At 42.8% G+C, this 18,688-nt stretch overlaps 1 protein-coding gene and 2 pseudogenes across 9 annotated transcripts in view; all 3 read left to right on the top strand.

Moving 5' to 3' along the window:
- The window catches only part of LOC114601412 (protocadherin gamma-A5), a 315,625-nt gene that overhangs the window by 115,053 nt on the left and 181,884 nt on the right, over window positions 1-18,688 (top strand). Inside the window, exon 1 of one of the 9 annotated variants that reach the window (XM_077933494.1) lies at window positions 4,174-4,206. The exons of 7 other annotated variants lie outside the window; for them this stretch is intronic. In XM_077933494.1, coding sequence (XP_077789620.1) covers window positions 4,189-4,206 — 18 coding nt within the window. In that variant the 5' untranslated portion in view covers window positions 4,174-4,188. Of the gene's footprint in view, window positions 1-4,173; window positions 4,207-10,480; window positions 10,705-18,688 lie in introns of those variants that run through there. One more of the 9 variants, XM_077933485.1, reaches the window with a different exon arrangement.
- Window positions 1,110-4,176, top strand: LOC114601119 (protocadherin gamma-B5 pseudogene; annotated as a pseudogene).
- Window positions 13,126-17,002, top strand: LOC144328780 (protocadherin gamma-B5 pseudogene; annotated as a pseudogene).

Here is an 18,688-nt window from a genome sequence, read left to right as displayed (position 1 = left end):
AGACAATCACTATTACAATTATGTCACATGTTAGGGCTATAGTGGTGAATTATAATTTGGTCAAATCTCGGCCAAATCAAACAAGCAAGGACCAGACGCAGAAGGTCTCCTAGATGGGCTGCAGATAAAGGAACAAGAGCTAAGGATGGAAGACAAGCTGGTGGGCAGCTATATCTGTTAGGCTAAGCCTGACCTTATTCTCATTCTCACTGAAGGACTGCAGGTCAAGAAACCTGCAGCATTCTTAGTAGCTGGAAATACGTTACTAATCCATGTGCGTCTAGCAAGTCTACCTAAATACTTATGGTAAGAAGTTGACAGAATAACATAGCTCAGGTTTCTTAAATTCACTCACCACTAGCACTTCATAAATGCTGCAGTAAGCAGATACATATGCCAAAGTAACTAGGTACATAGTCCCTAAAGGTCACTGACTGACAAAAAGATATGGGGAACATTGGCAAGATGCCGTCAATAAACACATATCTGTAAGTGTGTGTCAAACAGATACTCTACATGCAAATCAACCAGATTTAACTGAATGTCATACATACATCTGTAGCAAATCAAAGATTCATGCTGTGTAACATCTGGAATAGTTCTGAAAAGTACAGGTGTCTCCCTCCACTTACACAGGTGTTATGTTCTTGGCCCCTGCAGGCATAACTGAAATTGCGTAAAGTGTCCCCCCCTCCAAACACCCTCTTTGGTGCTCTACTGTATCCAAAAGTATCCACAACTAGAATTGAAGTTATGGGGCTGGCAGGAGGCTGCAGGATGCATGGGAAAGTGGCTGCTGCTGCGCTACCCCACACACCAGCTGTTAGGCAAGGAAGCTGAGCGGCCTAAACAAAGCCTCGCTGTGCCTCTAGTTTCTTCTGGGCTTCCTCTGCCCTCATTGCTGTCCTCTTTGGGCTCTAGGGAGGGTTTTCTTGCAAGCCACGTGGACACTTCAGCTCTCTTCTGGCATTTCCAGGTTTGAATTGAATTATTTAATTGTTTCCCAAAACCACACATATACATGGTTGAGTGCTGGTCGATATTACGTAAATGGCGGGGGGTGGGGTGGTGGTGGAGCCTGTATACAAAACTGAAATATTAATATTCTTATTCTACAGTAGAATCATATTGCAAGAATTTAAAATGCATACCTCTGCCATACTCAAGGAAGCTTTATTGAAGACATTATATTTATTTAAATGAAAAAAATTGTTAGAAGTCCTGGAAGCCTTTTGTAACATTATCTCAAGTTTCTCACAATAAGCAGGTAGATGGAGATGTGATGACTTCTCCTCTATGTTATTGATACGCTAAAGAATTTGAGTTACTGTGGGTTGTAATGACAAAATATAAAAAATACATTCTGGGTTGTTGCTTTTGCAAAAACACAAAAGACATTATGTGTTTTACTTGCCACCCACATATACAAGAAAGCGGCAAGAAATCCCTTATATGTCATTTGCTGAATACATAAGACACCTCTTGCAGTTCCTCATCTGAGACTCAGAGTGCCGCTGTTGACCAACATAGTTCTCACAGTGGAGCTGAAAATCCAGTGATTTGCTGCTTCTGCAATGTGATTGTTCAGTCACACAGAGCTGGGAAACAGCAGAACACAGGGACTTCCAAAGTGTTTTGCTGAGAAACAAATACCACTGCAAAGTACAGAAATTCAACAGCAACCAGTAGCCTTGTTTATCATCCCTCATTGAGCTCTTCTGCATCCTAATGGGAATGTGAAACTCCTCATCAGCTCAACGGATCACAGAAAACAAGGATAAAGCACATATCTCTGCAAGAGGAATGGAAGATAGGCAGAAGGAAAACAGCAGATCAGTAAGAAGGCAAGTACCTCTCCTCTTACTATTCTCTCTGTGTGGTCAGATTGCCTCAGAGCACATTCATTATTCCATCCCTGAGGAAATGGAAAAGGGATCCATTGTAGGAAACCTAGCCAAAGACCTGAGCCTGAATAATGGAGAAATAGGAAAAGGCAATCTGCATATCCTTTCCCTAGGTAAAAAGCAATATTTCACTCTCAGTGCAGAAAATGGGAATTTGTATGTAAGGGAGAGGATTGATAGAGAGGAATTATGTGGTCAAACTGCAATCTGCTCCATCAATTTTGAAGTGGTGCTTGACAGCCCTATGAATATTTTTCATATAACTGTAGAGATCCAAGACATTAATGATAATGCACCACATTTTGTAAATGGGGATATCAAGCTGGAGATAATTGAATCCTCTTTACAAGGCACCACATTTCTCCTTGGACAAGCTGAAGATCCTGATCTTGGGGTGAATTCTCTCCAGAATTACCACCTTAGCACAAATCAGTACTTTATTCTGGAAGTGAGAGAAAGAAAGGATGGAAAGAAATATGCAGAATTAGTATTGAATAAACAGTTGGATCGGGAAAGTGAAAGCAGTTTCCAATTAATCCTTACGGCGCTGGATGGAGGGAAGCCTGCCAAAACTGGAACAGCCAAAATATGGATCACCGTCATTGATGCAAATGACAACCCACCAGTCTTCACACAAAAAGTATACGCGGTCAAGCTGAAAGAAAATGCCCCCAAAGGGTCTTCAGTGGTCCAGGTGAAAGCCACAGATAGAGATGATGGTTCAAATGCCCAGATCAACTATAGTTTTAGTAACATCCCTGAAAGTGCTCGTCAGAAGTTCCACTTGGATCCACACGATGGGACAATAACACTTAAAGAGGCTCTGGACTTTGAGGAAACAGAAGGATATGTAATGGCAGTGGAAGCAAGAGATGGGGGAGGATTAGTAGCTCACTGCAATGTTGAAATAACACTCCTAGATGAGAATGACAATGCCCCAGAAGTGATTCTGGCCTCTTTATCCAGCCCAATCCCTGAAGACTCTGCAGTAGGAACCTTGGTAGCCCTTATCAATGTAAATGATAGAGACTCTGGAGATAATGGGAAGATTGCTTGTGACTTACAACACACTTTGCCATTCAAAATGGTATCAGCCTCCAATAATTATTATAAGCTTCTTACAGATGCCCCCTTGGACAGAGAAAGAACTCCAGAGTACAATATCACAGTCACAGCCACAGATAAAGGCAACCCACCTCTTTCCACATACAAAACCATCACACTGCAGATCTCAGACATCAATGACAACTGCCCTGCCTTTGAGAAACCCTATTATACTGCCTATGTCCCAGAGAACAATCCTTCAGGCTCCTCCATTTTCAGGGTCAAAGCCTCCGACCCAGATGTGGACCAGAATGCTCAAATCACCTACTCCATTCGCAACAGCATCACTGAGGGGCTGCCTCTCTCATCCTTCCTCTCCATTAATTCTGAGACTGGAACTATCTATGCTCAGCGCTCCTTTGACTATGAGCAAGTCAGGGAGTTTCAAGTGGAGGTGAGGGCCGAAGATGGAGGCTCCCCCCGCCTCAGCAGCAATGCCACTGTGAGAGTGTGTATTCTGGACCAGAATGACCAAAGCCCTCAGATTCTTTACCCTTCTCAAGGGGTAGAGGGCTCCTCCTTGTTTGAGATGGTGCCTCGCTCAGCAGAGGAGGGTTATCTGGTGACAAAGGTGGTGGCTGTGGATGCTGACTCTGGACACAACGCTTGGCTCTCCTACTATCTGCTCCAGGCAACAGAACCTGGGCTGTTCTCAATTGGTTCCCATACTGGGGAGATCAGGACCTCACGGGCTTTTCTGGAAAGAGATGCTGTGAAGCAGAAGCTCATCATCTTAGTCAAGGATAATGGGCAGCCACCACTATCCGCTACCGTGAGTCTCAACCTGGTGTTTGCTGAGAACTTCCAGGAGGCACTTCCGGAAATTAGCCACCAGCCCAGTGACTCCGAGTATCAATCGGATCTGCAGTTCTTCTTGGTGCTGGCTTTAGCTTTGATTTCCTTCTTATTCCTCCTGACAGTGATTCTGGCAATTCTCATGAAGATTCGGCGATCAGGGAACCCCAAATTCCTGCAGTGTTTTGCTCCTGTTCCCCATTCAAACAACACGGTCATTTCCCCACCAAACTATGAAGAAGGAACATTACCGTATTCCTATCAGCTGTGCTTATCTTCTGAGTCCAGGGTACAGGAGTTCACCTTTCCAACACCCAATGTTCAAACCACAGATAAGTCTAATGTGGCTTTGACTGCCAATGGAGGCAATATCCTAAATTCTGAGATGGATAATGCTGATATGGTGAGTTTATTTTCAGCGGTACATGGTTAACATTTTAAGCATTCTCTTTATGTCCATAGGCAACTAGTATATTTTAAGCTGATTTATCTGAGTTTTTTCATATAAACATTCAGTTCACATGAAGATGGGGCAGCTACTCCCTCTGCTTGAACCTCACAGGTGTACTTGAAGCTGAATGTCTCTACAGAATATGCTGTACAGGTGTTCTCAAATAGGCCTTTTCTTTGTCATCAGAAATCTTGCAAATGGAAGGGTCTATTGGTATGTGTACAGGCCTATTTGTAGATGTTCAGATCTTCAACTGAAATTGTGGAGATGAGTATGATCTTTCTTCATCCCCTCAACACATTCATTGGATGTGGATGTGGCATAAAGAAAATGCTATGTATGCCATCTAACCTTGATCTAATTTATCATTACTTCATTTTACTGATGAACTTCTGTTCTTCCACTTCATACCTTTAATGAAAAATGTGTTTGATAGAGATAAGGAGTGGGATGAGAGAGGGGGAGGAATGGGAGGGAGAGAGAGACAGACAGAGAGAGAGAGAGAGAGAGAGAGAGAGAGAGAGAGAGAGAGAGAGAGATGTACCTTATACCATCAGAAAGCTGAATATTTTGTTCTGCTTTAGGGCAGTGAAAATTAGAGGGAAGGGTCCCAACTACATGGTTTAATTTTAGAATAAAATGTTTCAGGAAATACCTAAAATGATTCACCAAAGGTAGAACCTGCTTTAATAGTACTTTTATGTTTCTAAAGGTAAAGGTAAAGGGACCCCTGACCATTAGCTCCAGTCACGGATGACTTGGGGATTGTGGCGCTCATCTCACTTTATTGGCCAAGGGAGCCGGCGTACAGCTTCCGGGTCATGTGGCCAGCGTGACTAAGCTGCTTCTGGCAAACCAGAGCAGCGCATGGAAACACCATTTACCTTCTTGCCTATTTATCTACTTGCACTTTGATATGCTTTCGAACTGCTAGGTTGGCAGGAGCAGGGACCGAACAATGGGAGCTCACCCCGTCGCGGGGATTCAAACCGCCGCCCTTCTGATCAGGAAGCCCTGGGCTCTGTGGTTTAACCCACAGCACCACCCGCGTCCCTATGTTTCTAGTTCGTTTTAAATGTGAAAAGTGCATCACAAACGTTTTAATAGTAACTCAGTATTATTTCCCCCTGCTTCTGAATACCCCCCAAGGTACTTCCTCATATAATCACTATATCTCAGATTGTGATTGGAGAAATAACGGTAGCAAAATATGGCTGAGGTTGCATTTGAGGTGTTTAAACAAATGTATTTTGTCAGTCAAATGAGAGCCAGATTAGTACTGCACACACTTGTCTCACTGCCTATGCCACCCACCACCTGTTGGGCTTTCTGGAGCAACCACCCCATCACCATGCCCCCCTATGAGGAAGGTGAACTGCACTGTGAGCAAGATAGCCCAGGAATATACCTGCATCACTACTGCTTTTAAACTTTTAACTAAATCTAGTAAAGGTAAAGGGACCCCTGACCATTAGGTTCAGTCGTGGCCGACTCTGGGGTTGCGGTGCTCATCTCGCTTTACTGGCTGAGGGAGCAGGCGTACAGCTTCCGGGTCATGTGGCCAGCATGACTAAACCGCTTCTGGCGAAACCAGAGCAGCGCACGGAAACGCTGTTTACCTTCCCGCAGGAGTGGTACCTATTTATCTACTTACACTTTGACATGCTTTTGAACTGCTAGGTTGGCAGGAGCTGGGACCGAGCAACGGGAGCTCACCCCATCGCGGGGATTCAAACAGCCGACCTTCTGATCGGCAAGTCCTAGGCTCTGTGGTTTAACCCACAGCGCCACCCGTGTCCCTTAACTAAATCTAGAAGATAACAATTAAGCCATTGCAGTAAAGCAGAGGCAGTCTATCACTCACTTGGGTCTCCTCCAAGGAAAGACACCCCCACTTCCTTTGAAGCAATAGGTTCTCCTGCTACCTTCTCAAAATCCACCTTACTGCAAACTGGGCCCTCAGGTTTTATTCCTTTCTGGACAAAAGCTTCACAGCAAATTCCAAAATTGATTGGATGTAGGAAGGTGACATCTCTGAACAGCCTTTCCTTTCCTATACCAAGTGTAGCTCTGCACATAGCTGTCAACCTTCCCTTTTTGTGTGGGAAATTCCCTTATTCCAGCGCCGTTTCCCACTGCTTCCCGCTGCTATCCCGGATTGTTAGATATCCCATAGACTGTCTCCGGGACAGGAGAGGCTGCTGATCCCTTATTTTCGGGGCTGCTGATCCCTTATTTTCAAATCTGAAAGTTGACAGCTATGGCTCTGCAGTTCATAGCAGGATGGGGGCAGGTCCAGGTTTTTCCTTTGTGGAGAGCAGTAGTCACTCTTCAGTTAACATGTTTAAAGTTAGTCTCTTGAGTAATGGACCCATATCCTCAGGAGCACCCTACTGAAATGTTGGCTTGATGGCATTGCATTGCCCAAGCTGTGAGCTGTGCAAAATGACTTGAGGTGTCCTATTTCCATCAGGAAGGCTTCCAGGAGCTTCCTTGCTTTTGTTGCAAAGTGAACCACACTGAAGCAATTTTTAAAAAATCATAGTCAACATAGGTGTGTCCCAGGCTCTTGAACTAGCAGCCTGCAAACAAGCTCGCTGCCACCTAGTACAGCCTTTTCCGGCATAAGGAGAGCAGTAGATAAATGAAATGTTTGAGTACCATTGAACACCGGAAAAAAGAAGAAAAAGAAAACATTTGAATTTTTGCAGTTGTTTCATTGGAACAAATAATTTGATTTGGTGTGGAAAGTCATTTCTCGGTAGTTATGCCCGCCCTGTGGAATGCCCTCCCATCAAACAAATAAACAACTTTTTGAAGACATCTGAATGTAGCCCTGTATAGGGAAGGTTTTAATGTTTGATATCTTACTGTGTTTTAATTTGTTAGAAATCATCCAGAGTGGCTGGGGCAACCCAGTCAAATGGGTGGAGTAATAATCATCATCATCATCATCATCATCATCATCATCATCTACTTTCTTCTTCTTCTTCTTTGGCAATCACTTGTAGCCGAGTTAGATTGTCTTCCAAAACAGGGTTTTAGCAGTGAGTCCATAAGTCACTGTGGAGGCCAATTCTGGATCCACACATCCTTCCACAGTGGGGACACAGGTTTCTGGGCGGGAGTTGATCATGGTGAGGGTTTGCCAAGCATGCCTTCCTCTTAGCTCGTTTCTCCTTTTTGTCCTGAGTTCGAGTATCTTCAAAGCCCATGACACCTTTGGTCAAGGCTGTTCTCCAACTGGAGCGCTCGCAGGCCAGTGTTTATACTACATTTTTAAAGATTTACCTTGAGAGAGTCTTTAAACCTTATTTGTTGAAATAATCATAATCATAATTCAAAATAAAAAAGTGGGATAATAATGCTTGCATTCTGATTTCTGCTCTGCCAAGCTCAGGATTTTGTTTGGGTGCCAGTTCTTTTTGGACTAACTTTGGTGCCAATTCTTGATACTAAACTAACAGCAATATCACAGTCATTATTTTAATCCATGAAAACCTGTGCCACATTTGCTTTAAGACACCACAAGACAATTCTGTTTTTATTTTGGAAGTTGTTAACATGGATAAAAGGATGTGGACATGCAGCTATAATTTGACAACATAAACGGTGGAGGACCAAAGACAACTCTCCTGAATGCTTCCAATTTGTGGTTGTCCTGGACACTCCAAAATATGAACACACCCAGGTTGCTTTTCAATTATAAGTTGAATGAAAAAGAATTCCTTGCAGTTCTCTGTCTGAGCCTCAGGATGTCAGTGTCAGCCAGTGTGGAAGCCACAGAGATTATGCAGGAGACCCCCAGATAGTTTCCTAGAAAGGGATTGTTTCACCATTTCTGTACAGTAACAGCAGATCACAACAACCAAGCAATCTTGCTGGAAAGGTCAGTAAAAATTTAAGAAGGAACTGATTTACCTAGGCAGAAATCCAGCTTAGCCTTTGTTGTGGAGATTCCTTGTGATCAGATGACAATTTGATCATTACAAGCTGAAAAAAGGAGACAGCTGTTTCTCAGGGATCTGTATGGATAGAAGAAACAAAAACAATGGAATGGCACTCAGAAGGCAAGTACTGCTTCTCTTATTTTTGCCTTTCTCCTGCTGGGCTGCCTCAGAACAGATTCGCTATTCTATCCTTGAGGAGATGGCAAAGGGTTCGGTTGTGGGGAATCTCGCCAAGGATTTGGGACTGAAAGCCAGAGATATAGGAAGGCGCAATCTGCATGCTGTCTCTGTGAATAAAATGCAGTATTTCAGTATCAATGCAGAAAATGGAAATCTCTATGTAAATGACAGGATTGACAGAGAGGAAATATGTGGCACAACTCCACTCTGTCTTGTTAATTTTGAGGTGGTAATGGAAAATCCCCTAAATATTTTTCATGTGACTATTACAATTCAAGATATAAATGACAATGCACCATTCTTTCTCAGTGGCAATATCAACTTAGAAACAAGTGAACTAACTTTGTTAGGAACACGGTTTTTCCTTGGGAAAGCTGAAGATCCTGACATTGGGATGAATTCTCTCCAGAATTACCACCTTAGCTCGAATCAGTATTTTATTCTGGATGTTAAAGAGACTCATGATGGAAATAAATTTGCAGATTTAGTGCTGCAGAAAGCACTAGATCGAGAGACTGAACAGACCCTTCACTTGATCCTCACAGCGTTGGATGGGGGTGAACCTAGAAAAACTGGGACTGCCCAGATATGGATTAATGTTACTGATGCCAATGACAACCCTCCAGTTTTCACTCAAGAGGTGTACAAGGTCAGTTTGAGGGAAAGTGTTGCAGTTGGATCGCTTGTGCTCCAGGTTACAGCTTCTGATAATGATGAAGGTTCATACGCCCAAATCAGGTATTATTTTAGTAATATACCACAGAATGCCAACAGGAAATTCAGTCTAGATCCATTGAATGGCTCAATCCTACTTACAGGGTTATTGGACTTTGAGGATATCAGTGAATATACTATATCAGTAGCAGCAAAAGATGGTGGTGGATTAGTGACACATTGCAAAGTTGAAATTAGCGTTCGTGATGAGAATGATAATGCCCCAGAGGTTACTTTAGCCTCCATGTTTAGCCCAGTTCCGGAAGATTCTATGTCAGGAACAGTCATTGCTCTGATCAATGTAAATGACAGAGATAGTGGAGATAATGGGAAGGTTACTTGCTACTTACAGGATGATTTACCCTTCAAAGTTCTTCCCTCATCAAACAATTACTTCAAGCTCCAGACAGACAGTCTCCTGGACAGAGAAAGAACTCCTGCATATAATATTACAATCACAGCAATTGATAAAGGAACTCCACCTCTTTCCACACACAAAACAATCTCACTACAGATCTCAGATATCAATGATAATGCCCCTACATTTCAGAAACCATCCTACAACATCTATGTGCCAGAAAACAATCCTTCAGGTGCCTCCATTTTCACCATCAAAGCCTCTGATCCCGATATGGACCAGAACTCACGGATCACATACTCCATCCTCAACAGCAACATCGAGGAGCTTCCCATCTCCTCCTATATCTCCATTAATTCTGAGACCGGTACCATCTATGCCCAGAGATCCTTTGACTATGAACAATTCAGAGAGTTCCGGCTGCAAGTGAAGGCCCAAGATGGGGGTTCTCCCCCTCTCAGCACCAACGTGACCGTCAGGGTGTTTGTTCTTGACAGGAATGATAACAGCCCTCGTATCCTGTCCCCCTCACAAGAAGCCAAGGGCTCCACCTTGTTTGAGATGGTGCCTCGTTCGGCCGAGGCAGATTATCTTGTCACCAAGGTGGTGGCCGTGGATGCAGATTCTGGACACAACGCCTGGCTCTCCTACCACCTGACTCAGGCCACTGAGCCGGCACTCTTCACGGTTGGCTCTCATACTGGAGAGATCAGGACCGCCAGGGCCTTTGTGGAGAGAGACGCTGTGAAACAGAGACTGGTCATTATGGTGAAGGATAACGGGCAGCCGTCTCTCTCGGCCACCATGACTCTGAACCTGGTGTTTGCTGAGAACTTTCAGGAGGCCCTTCCGGAAATGAAGAGCCAACCCAGCAGCTCGGAGTATCAGTCTGACCTGCAGTTCTACTTGGTGCTGGCCTTAGCTGTGATCTCCTTCTTGTTCCTCTTGACTGTGATTCTGGCCGTTACAATGAAGCTCCGTCAATCAGGGCATCCCAGGTTCCTACAGTGCTTTGGTCCTGTTCCCCATTCCAAGAATGGTGCCATCTTCCCACCCAACTTTGAAGATGGGACTTTGCCCTATTCCTACCAGCTGTGTCTGTCTTCTGAGTCCAGGAAGAACGAGTTTGCCTTCCTGACACCCAGTGTTCAGATGGTAGACAATATTCTTGGCAGTGAGAAACCTGCTGTGCCTTTTACAGGCAACGGAGAAAATAATTGTCAATCTGAGATGAATAAAGATGAAGAGGTAAGAATTGTTATCCAGAATTATTCGTGTAACCCATGGTGTTTTTCAATGAGCAAAATCCAGACAGAATGCCTCCATACTTTTGTGGAAATTGCCATAGTTTGTCTTCTTTTTACTCAGCATTCACACAATACTGTTACAAAATCAGTAACACCTTTTCCACCTTTTCTTAGTGGATGGAAGACTAACAATTAAAAAAAAATTAGCACAAGCTCTATGGCAATTCTTCTCTCTCTCTCTCTCTCTCTCTCTCTCTCTCTCTCTCTCTCTCCGTGTGTGTGTGTGTGTGTGTGTGTGTGTGTGTGTGTGTACAGGGAAATGGAGATGGTAAATTGGCCTTTATTTGTATCAGTTTTCTCCTTTGTAATTGATGTATATAATATTACTGAGAGCAGAAGTCTTTAGTCTCTCTCTCTCTCTCTCTCTCTCTCTCTCTCACACACACACACACAGAGAGAGAGAGAGAGAGAGAGAGAGAGAGAGAGAGAGAGAGCGCTTGTGGTGACCAGCTGAATTATTCTTGTGTCTCTGAAGTGAAGCTTCAGAAATAAAGTGTATGAGTCATGTGTTTTTAGGACTATGATGATAATATCGGTGAGAAGCAATTTGACTGTCAGTAACCAACTCCTCTCTTTGGAAGAATAATTCTAGAATTTTGTTGTGAAACCATCTAGGCCTGGGGCTTTATGTATTTTTTTGTTTTTGAGGACAGTCTATTTCCACTGGGATGATAGGACTGTCCAATGAACTCTTGTTCGTCTTCTGTTATGGTTGGCATGGGCAGTCCTGTCAGGTGGTTCTTTATTCCCTGTTGGGGTGGATTGTGGGAGGTGTATAGGTTGGAGTAGAATTCAGCGAATTCTGACTCCAGTCCCTGCAGGACTTGACATCTTTTCGCAGGGCCTGTAAGACAGAGCTGTTCCACCAGGCCTTTGGTCAGGGCGCAGCCTGACTCCCTCCTTTGGCAATCTCTACAAAGCTTTAGTCTATGGTTGCCATCAATTTGTATTTTAATTAATTTTTAGAATGTATTTATAATGTTGTACTGTTTTAGTGTTGTTAGCCGCCCTGAGCCCGGCTTCGGCTGGGGAGGGCGGGATATAAATAAAATTTATTATTATTATTATTATTATTAAATGTGCCCCAGACTGAGGTGTGCCTAGATGTCAACATGTCTGTAGGAAGCTAAGGTAAAGGTAAAGGGACCCCTAACCATTAGGTCCAGTTGTGGATGACTCTGGGGCTGTGGTGCTCATCTCACTTTATTGGCCGAAGGAGCCGGCATACAGCTTCTGGGTCATGTGACCAGCATGACTAAGCTGCTTCTGGTGAACCAGAGCAGCGCACGGAAACGTCGTTTACCTTCCCACCAGAGTGGTATCTATTTATCTACTGGCACTTTTACGTGCTTTCGAACTGCTAGGTTGGCAGGAGCAGGGACCTAGCAACGGGAGCTCACCCCGTCGTGGGGATTCAAACTGCTGACCTTCTGATCAGCAAGCCCTAGGCTCTGTGATTTAACCCACAGTAACTAAAAAGTTACTACAAAAAAATTCCTTCCAGTAGCACCTTAAAGACCAACTAAGTTAGTTCTTGGTATGAGCTTTCGTGTGCATGCACACTTCTTCAGATACTTCTTCAGATAAAAAGTTACTGTAACTGAACTGTTTTGTAAAATTACAAACTTCTTTGGACAGGATGAACTAGAACTACTTCCTTTTAAAAATGAACTGTTGATCCCCCACATAGTATTTGCTTTTTCTAAACATGTAGATTGTCATAGTGGCAGGGTATGATGTCTTAACAATTACTACTTCAATATCGCCCTACAGCACTCCACAGAATTAGATTTCATCCTTGATCCCCCTTTAAAATACTGACAAGTGCAACTTCATAAGCTGAATAGACAATGGTCAGAATGCTAAACTGTGGAGTTCCAAATAGACAAAATTGTTGTGAAGTGGAAAGCTCAGTAAATGGAGTTCCTGATAGACAAACTTGTTGTAAAGTGGACAGCTCAGTAAATGGACATTTATGAGGTTTTTGAAGACTATGTTCTATTCAGACTACACAAACGGTAAATATTGGTAGTAAGTTAGTCATACTTCAATTTCAACACAGATGTCAGATTTGAGCTGCAAATTTCTGTGAAGCGCACTTTATCAGCAAATCCAGGTTTTCTACTCTTAATGTGTAACTATTCTAGGAACATAAAAAAATAAATTTCTAGGCACATTTTTTTACTACACAAATGGTAACATTTCTCAAGGAGATGAGAAAGTTACAGATTTCAATTTGAAAATGTGGTGAATGCTACAATTCTTTTATTCTCCCCATTTATATCCTACCTGATCTTTCTAAAAAAAGTAAAGAAAATGGGGGAAGGAGGTGGGATAAATTCCACATTGTGTGTGTGTGTGTGTAGTGTACTGTTACTGGTTATTTTCTACTACTACTTTTTGGATGCCGGTGAGTTGTCGCCTATCCTACAGATAAAACACATCAACAAATTTGTAAAGCTGTGTTATTTACCCAAATATTCCTGAAAATGGATAGACATCAATATGTAAATGACAAAACAAATCTCTTCCATGTTATCTGTGACAAAACCTCTTGCAGTTCCTCATCTGAGACTCAGAGTGCCGCTGTTGGCCAACATAGTTCTCACAGTGGAGCTGAAAATCCAGTGATTTGCTGCCTTTGCAATGTGATTGTTCAGTCACACAGAGCTGGGAAACAGCAGAACACAGGGACTTCCAAAGTGTTTTGCTGAGAAACAAATACCACTGCAAAATACAGAAATTCGGCAGCAACCATTAGCCTTGTTTTATCATCTTTTATTGAGCACTTCTGCATCCTAATGGGAATGTGAAACTCCTCATCAGCTCAGCTGATTACAGAAAACAAGAATAAAGCACAAATCCCTGCAAGAGGGATGGAAGGTAGGCAGAAGGAAAACAGCAGATCCCTAAGAAGGCAAGTACCTCTCCTCTTATTATTCTCTCTGTGTGGTCAGATTGCCTCAGAGCACATTCATTATTCCATCCCTGAAGAAATGGAAAAGGGATCCATTGTAGGAAACCTGGCCAAAGACCTGAGATTGAATAATGGAGAAATAGGAAATGATAATCTACGTATCCTTTCCCTAGGTAAAAAGCAATACTTTACTCTCAGTGCAGAAAATGGAAATCTGTATGTAAGGGAAAGGATTGATAGAGAGGAATTATGTGGGCAAACTGCATTCTGCTCCATTAATTTTGAAGTGGTGGTTGAGAGTCCTATGAATATTTTTCATATAACTGTAGAAATCCAAGACATTAATGATAATGCACCATATTTTGTAAATGGGGATATCAAGCTGGAGATAAGTGAATCCTCTTTAAAAGGCACCACGTTTCTCCTTGGACAAGCTGAAGATCCTGATCTTGGGGTGAATTCTCTCCAGAATTACAACCTTAGCACAAATCAGTATTTTATTCTGGAAGTGAGAGAAATAGAAGATGGAAAGAAATATGCAGAATTAGTATTGAATAAACAGTTGGATCGGGAAAGTGAAGGCAGTTTCCAATTAATCCTTACAGCGCTGGATGGAGGGAAGCCTGCCAAAACTGGAACAGCCAAAATATGGATCACCGTCATTGATGCAAATGACAACCCACCAGTCTTCACTCAAAAAGTATACACGGTCAAGCTGAAAGAAAATGCCCCCAAAGGGTCATCAGTGGTCCAGGTGAAAGCCACAGATAGTGATGACGGTTCTTATGCTCAGATCAACTATAATTTTAGTAACATCCCTGAAAGTGCTCGTCAAAAGTTCCACTTGGGTTCACAAGATGGGACAATAACACTTAAGGAGGCTCTAGACTTTGAGGAAACAGAAGGATATGTGATGGCAGTGGAAGCAAGAGATGGAGGTGGATTAGCGGCTCACTGTAAAGTTGAAATTTCACTCCTAGATGAGAATGACAATGCGCCAGAAGTGATTCTGGCCTCTTTATCCAGCCCCATCCCTGAAGACTCTGCAGTAGGAACCCTGGTAGCCCTTATCAATGTAAATGATAGAGACTCTGGAGACAATGGGAAGATTGCTTGTGACATACAACACACTTTGCCATTCAAAATGGTATCAGCCTCCAATAATTATTATAAGCTTCTTACAGATGCCCCCTTGGACAGAGAAAGAACTCCACAGTACAATATCACAGTCACAGCCACAGACAAAGGCAACCCCCCTCTTTCCACATACAAAACCATCACACTGCAGATCTCAGACATCAATGACAACTGCCCTGCCTTTGAGAAACCCTATTATACTGCCTATGTCCCAGAGAACAATCCTTCAGGCTCCTCCATTTTCAGGGTCAAAGCCTCCGACCCAGATGTGGACCAGAATGCTCAAATCACCTACTCCATTCGCAACAGCATCACTGAGGGGCTGCCTCTCTCATCCTTCCTCTCCATTAATTCTGAGACTGGCACTATCTATGCTCAGCGCTCCTTTGACTATGAGCAAGTCAGGGAGTTTCAAGTGGAGGTGAGGGCCGAAGATGGAGGCTCCCCCCGCCTCAGCAGCAATGCCACCGTGAGAGTGTGTATTCTGGACCAGAATGACCAAAGCCCTCAGATTCTTTACCCTTCTCAAGGAGTAGAGGGCTCCTCCTTGTTTGAGATGGTGCCTCGCTCAGCAGAGGAGGGTTATCTAGTGACCAAGGTGGTGGCTGTGGATGCTGACTCTGGACACAACGCTTGGCTCTCCTACTATCTGCTCCAGGCAACAGAACCTGGGCTGTTCTCAATTGGTTCCCATACTGGGGAGATCAGGACCTCACGGGCTTTTCTGGAAAGAGATGCTGTGAAGCAGAAGCTCGTCATCTTAGTCAAGGATAATGGGCAGCCGCCACTATCTGCTACTGTGAGTCTCAACCTGGTGTTTGCTGAGAACTTCCAGGAGGCACTTCCGGAAATTAGCCACCAGCCCAGTGACTCTGAGTATCAATCGGATCTGCAGTTCTTCTTGGTGCTGGCCTTAGCTTTGATCTCCTTCTTATTCCTCCTGACAGTAATTCTGGCCATTCTCATGAAGATTCGGCGATCAGGGAACCCCAAATTCCTGCAGTGTTTTGCTCCTGTTCCCCATTCAAACAACACAGTCATTTTCCCACCAAACTATGAAGAAGGAACATTGCCGTATTCCTATCAGCTGTGCTTATCGTCTGAGTCCAGGGTACAGGAGTTCAGCTTTCCAACACCCAATCTTCAAACTGCAGAGAATATTTCATGCAATGCTAAGTCTGATGCACCTTTGACTTCCAATGGAGGCAATATCCTAATTTCTGAGATGGATAGAGCTGATATGGTGAGTTGTTTTTTTCAGCAGTACATGATGAACTGATTCTGCATTCGCTGCATATCTATAGAGTACTAATATATTTTAAGCTCACTCATCTCAGAGTGTTTTCTTTTGAGCAGTATCTGCTACTACACAATTGGTGCAAATTTTTTTTACTGAGATTGAATATTTGAAAGTATATTATAATAATCAGTTTACTCTTTCATCTTCGTATATACAGGTAATATAGTTTAATTAATTATTTCATTCCCTCTGATTCCCATTTGGATATTTGTATTCACTTAACCTTCTTTCCCTAATCTTGATCTTCGTGAATTCAGCTGAATGTCCCTATAGAACCAACACAATGCTGCAAATGGTGGGCTCTCTTGGCATATGTAAGGGACGAGGTGTGTGCAATTTGTAACTCTGGAGACTTGCTTCAGAACTTTAGCTGAAATTTTGGAGGTCTTTACTGAATATTTTTTGTGCTTTGAATGTTACAGATTAACAAGTGGGGTCTGGTTTCAGCCAGCTTTTTCCATAATATCCCATTCTTCCTCCTCCCCTGTTTTATATTCTTCTCCTGCAACAGGCATTGAGCATTCTGTTTCTACTGAGCATGCTCTGCTGTCTTTGGTCAGTTTGGGTTTCACCTTCTCTTGTTTTTTTGTACTTCTGTAAAACTAGAGGTTCCCTCAAGACTACTGACACTCTTGGTCCATCAAGCTCAGTACTGTCCACACTAATGAGCAACAGCTCTCCAGGTCTTCAGACAGAAGACCTTCACTTTCCTACCTCAAGATTCTGAGGATTGAACTTTGAGCCTTTTGAAGGAAACGCAGATTCTCTACCACTGAGCTATGACCTTTCTGCTTTTTGAACTAGAACATCACTAGCCCAAAGCTCACGCCTCGGCCTGTCATGAATGAATGCATTGTGATAGTCAAGACCATAGCAATGTATTGAGAGTAGTGAAAGGAAACTTTTAATATAAGGAAAGCCAAAGTGAATTAGCACTTCCATATAAAATCCACATACCCCAAGTTGACATAGGAAATGATACAAAACAATAAGGAAATTTAAATAATCTTAAACATAAGATATATCAGTACAACAAAATTAATCATACAAGATTAATAATCTAAAGCATTGGACTATAGATTAAAATCCAGTCAGTCAAATAAGTGTAATTATTCCCTTTTCCAACTAATGTCTTCTTTTGTGCCTTATACAGTGGTACCTCAGGTTAAGAACATAATTCATTCCGGAGGTCTGTTCCTAACCTGAAACTGTTCTTAACCTGAAGCACCACTTTAGCTAATGGGGCCTCCCGCTGCCGCTGCGCCGCCGCTGCATGATTTCTGTTCTCATCCTGAAGCAAAGTTCTTAATATTTCTGGGTTAGCAGAGTCTGTAACCTGAAGCGTATGTAACCTGAGGTACCACTGTAATTTCTACAGCTGGTATAAATGTGACATGCTTTTTGAAGTTCAGGGGACTCAATCACAGATAAAGACAAACAGATAAAGACAAAAGCCAAAGAAAGTTGGGACTGATAGATCTATCTTTGATGAATCAATTATTATCCCCATTATTTACTCATTTTTGGGTACAAATCCAGGGATTAGTTCAGTATTATTTCTTCCGAAATAGTTGTGCAATAGGTGCAATTCTTGATATGTCCTTTATAGCAAATTTGCTTCCCATAGGATCTACATAATTCTCTGTTTAACATGGTGTAGCATATAGATTTTGTATAATATGTGGAATTGTATAATGTAGATACTATTTAGCTCTACTTGGGTCTAGAGCACTGGATACCACCCATGGTATCTAGTGTTTGAGAAAGTGAATCTAATATTAAAAAGGTGAAGGGACCCCTGACTGTTAGGTCCAGTTGTGGCCGACTCTGGGGTTGCGACGCTCATGTCGCTTTACTGGCCGAGGGAGCCGGCGTACAGCTTCCGGGTCATGTGGCTAGCATGACTAAGCCGCTTCTGGTGAACCAGAGCAGCGCATGGAAACACTGTTTACCTTCCCGCCAGAGTGGTACCTATTTATCTACTTGCACTTTGACGTGCTTTCGAACTGCTAGGTTGGCAGGAGGAATCTAATATTGCCCATGAAATAATGCCATGGGGGATCATTAAATCCTGGAAATGATATGTCAAGAAGGAACACTGATTTGTTCTTATCCATAAAATATATGTGGGGGGAAACTAATGTGCTCTGGTGTTGGGATGGAGTAGGGAAAGGGGAGAAGGAATGCTGACTGAGGGATAAATACCTGTCTTTCAAAGATTTGCTTTAGGATAAAGTTGTAACTGCTAGTTGACTTGAATATCACAAGGAGCCACAATGTCAGACCACAATGTCAGAAGTAATGATACAAGTACTCTTGAACAAAACAGATTATCTCGACCCATTTCAATCTGCTTTCAGGCCTTGGTTATGGGTCTTAATTGACCTTTGTCACTCTGATGGGTGATCTTTACTAGGGGAAGTACAGGGGAAGCATAATCCTGTTAACCTTACCTGATTTCTCAGTGGCTTTTGACACAATTACCTTTATATCTTTCTGAACTGACTTAATGGGATGGGTACTGGAGACGCTGTTTAACAATGGTTCTGATTCTATTTCCAGAGTTGGTTT

The sequence above is a fragment of the Podarcis muralis genome, chromosome 8, assembly GCF_964188315.1.
Source record: "Podarcis muralis chromosome 8, rPodMur119.hap1.1, whole genome shotgun sequence".
NCBI lineage: Eukaryota > Metazoa > Chordata > Lepidosauria > Squamata > Lacertidae > Podarcis > Podarcis muralis.
Note: the sequence above shows the minus strand (reverse complement) of the source record. Positions and strands in the feature narration are given on the sequence as shown.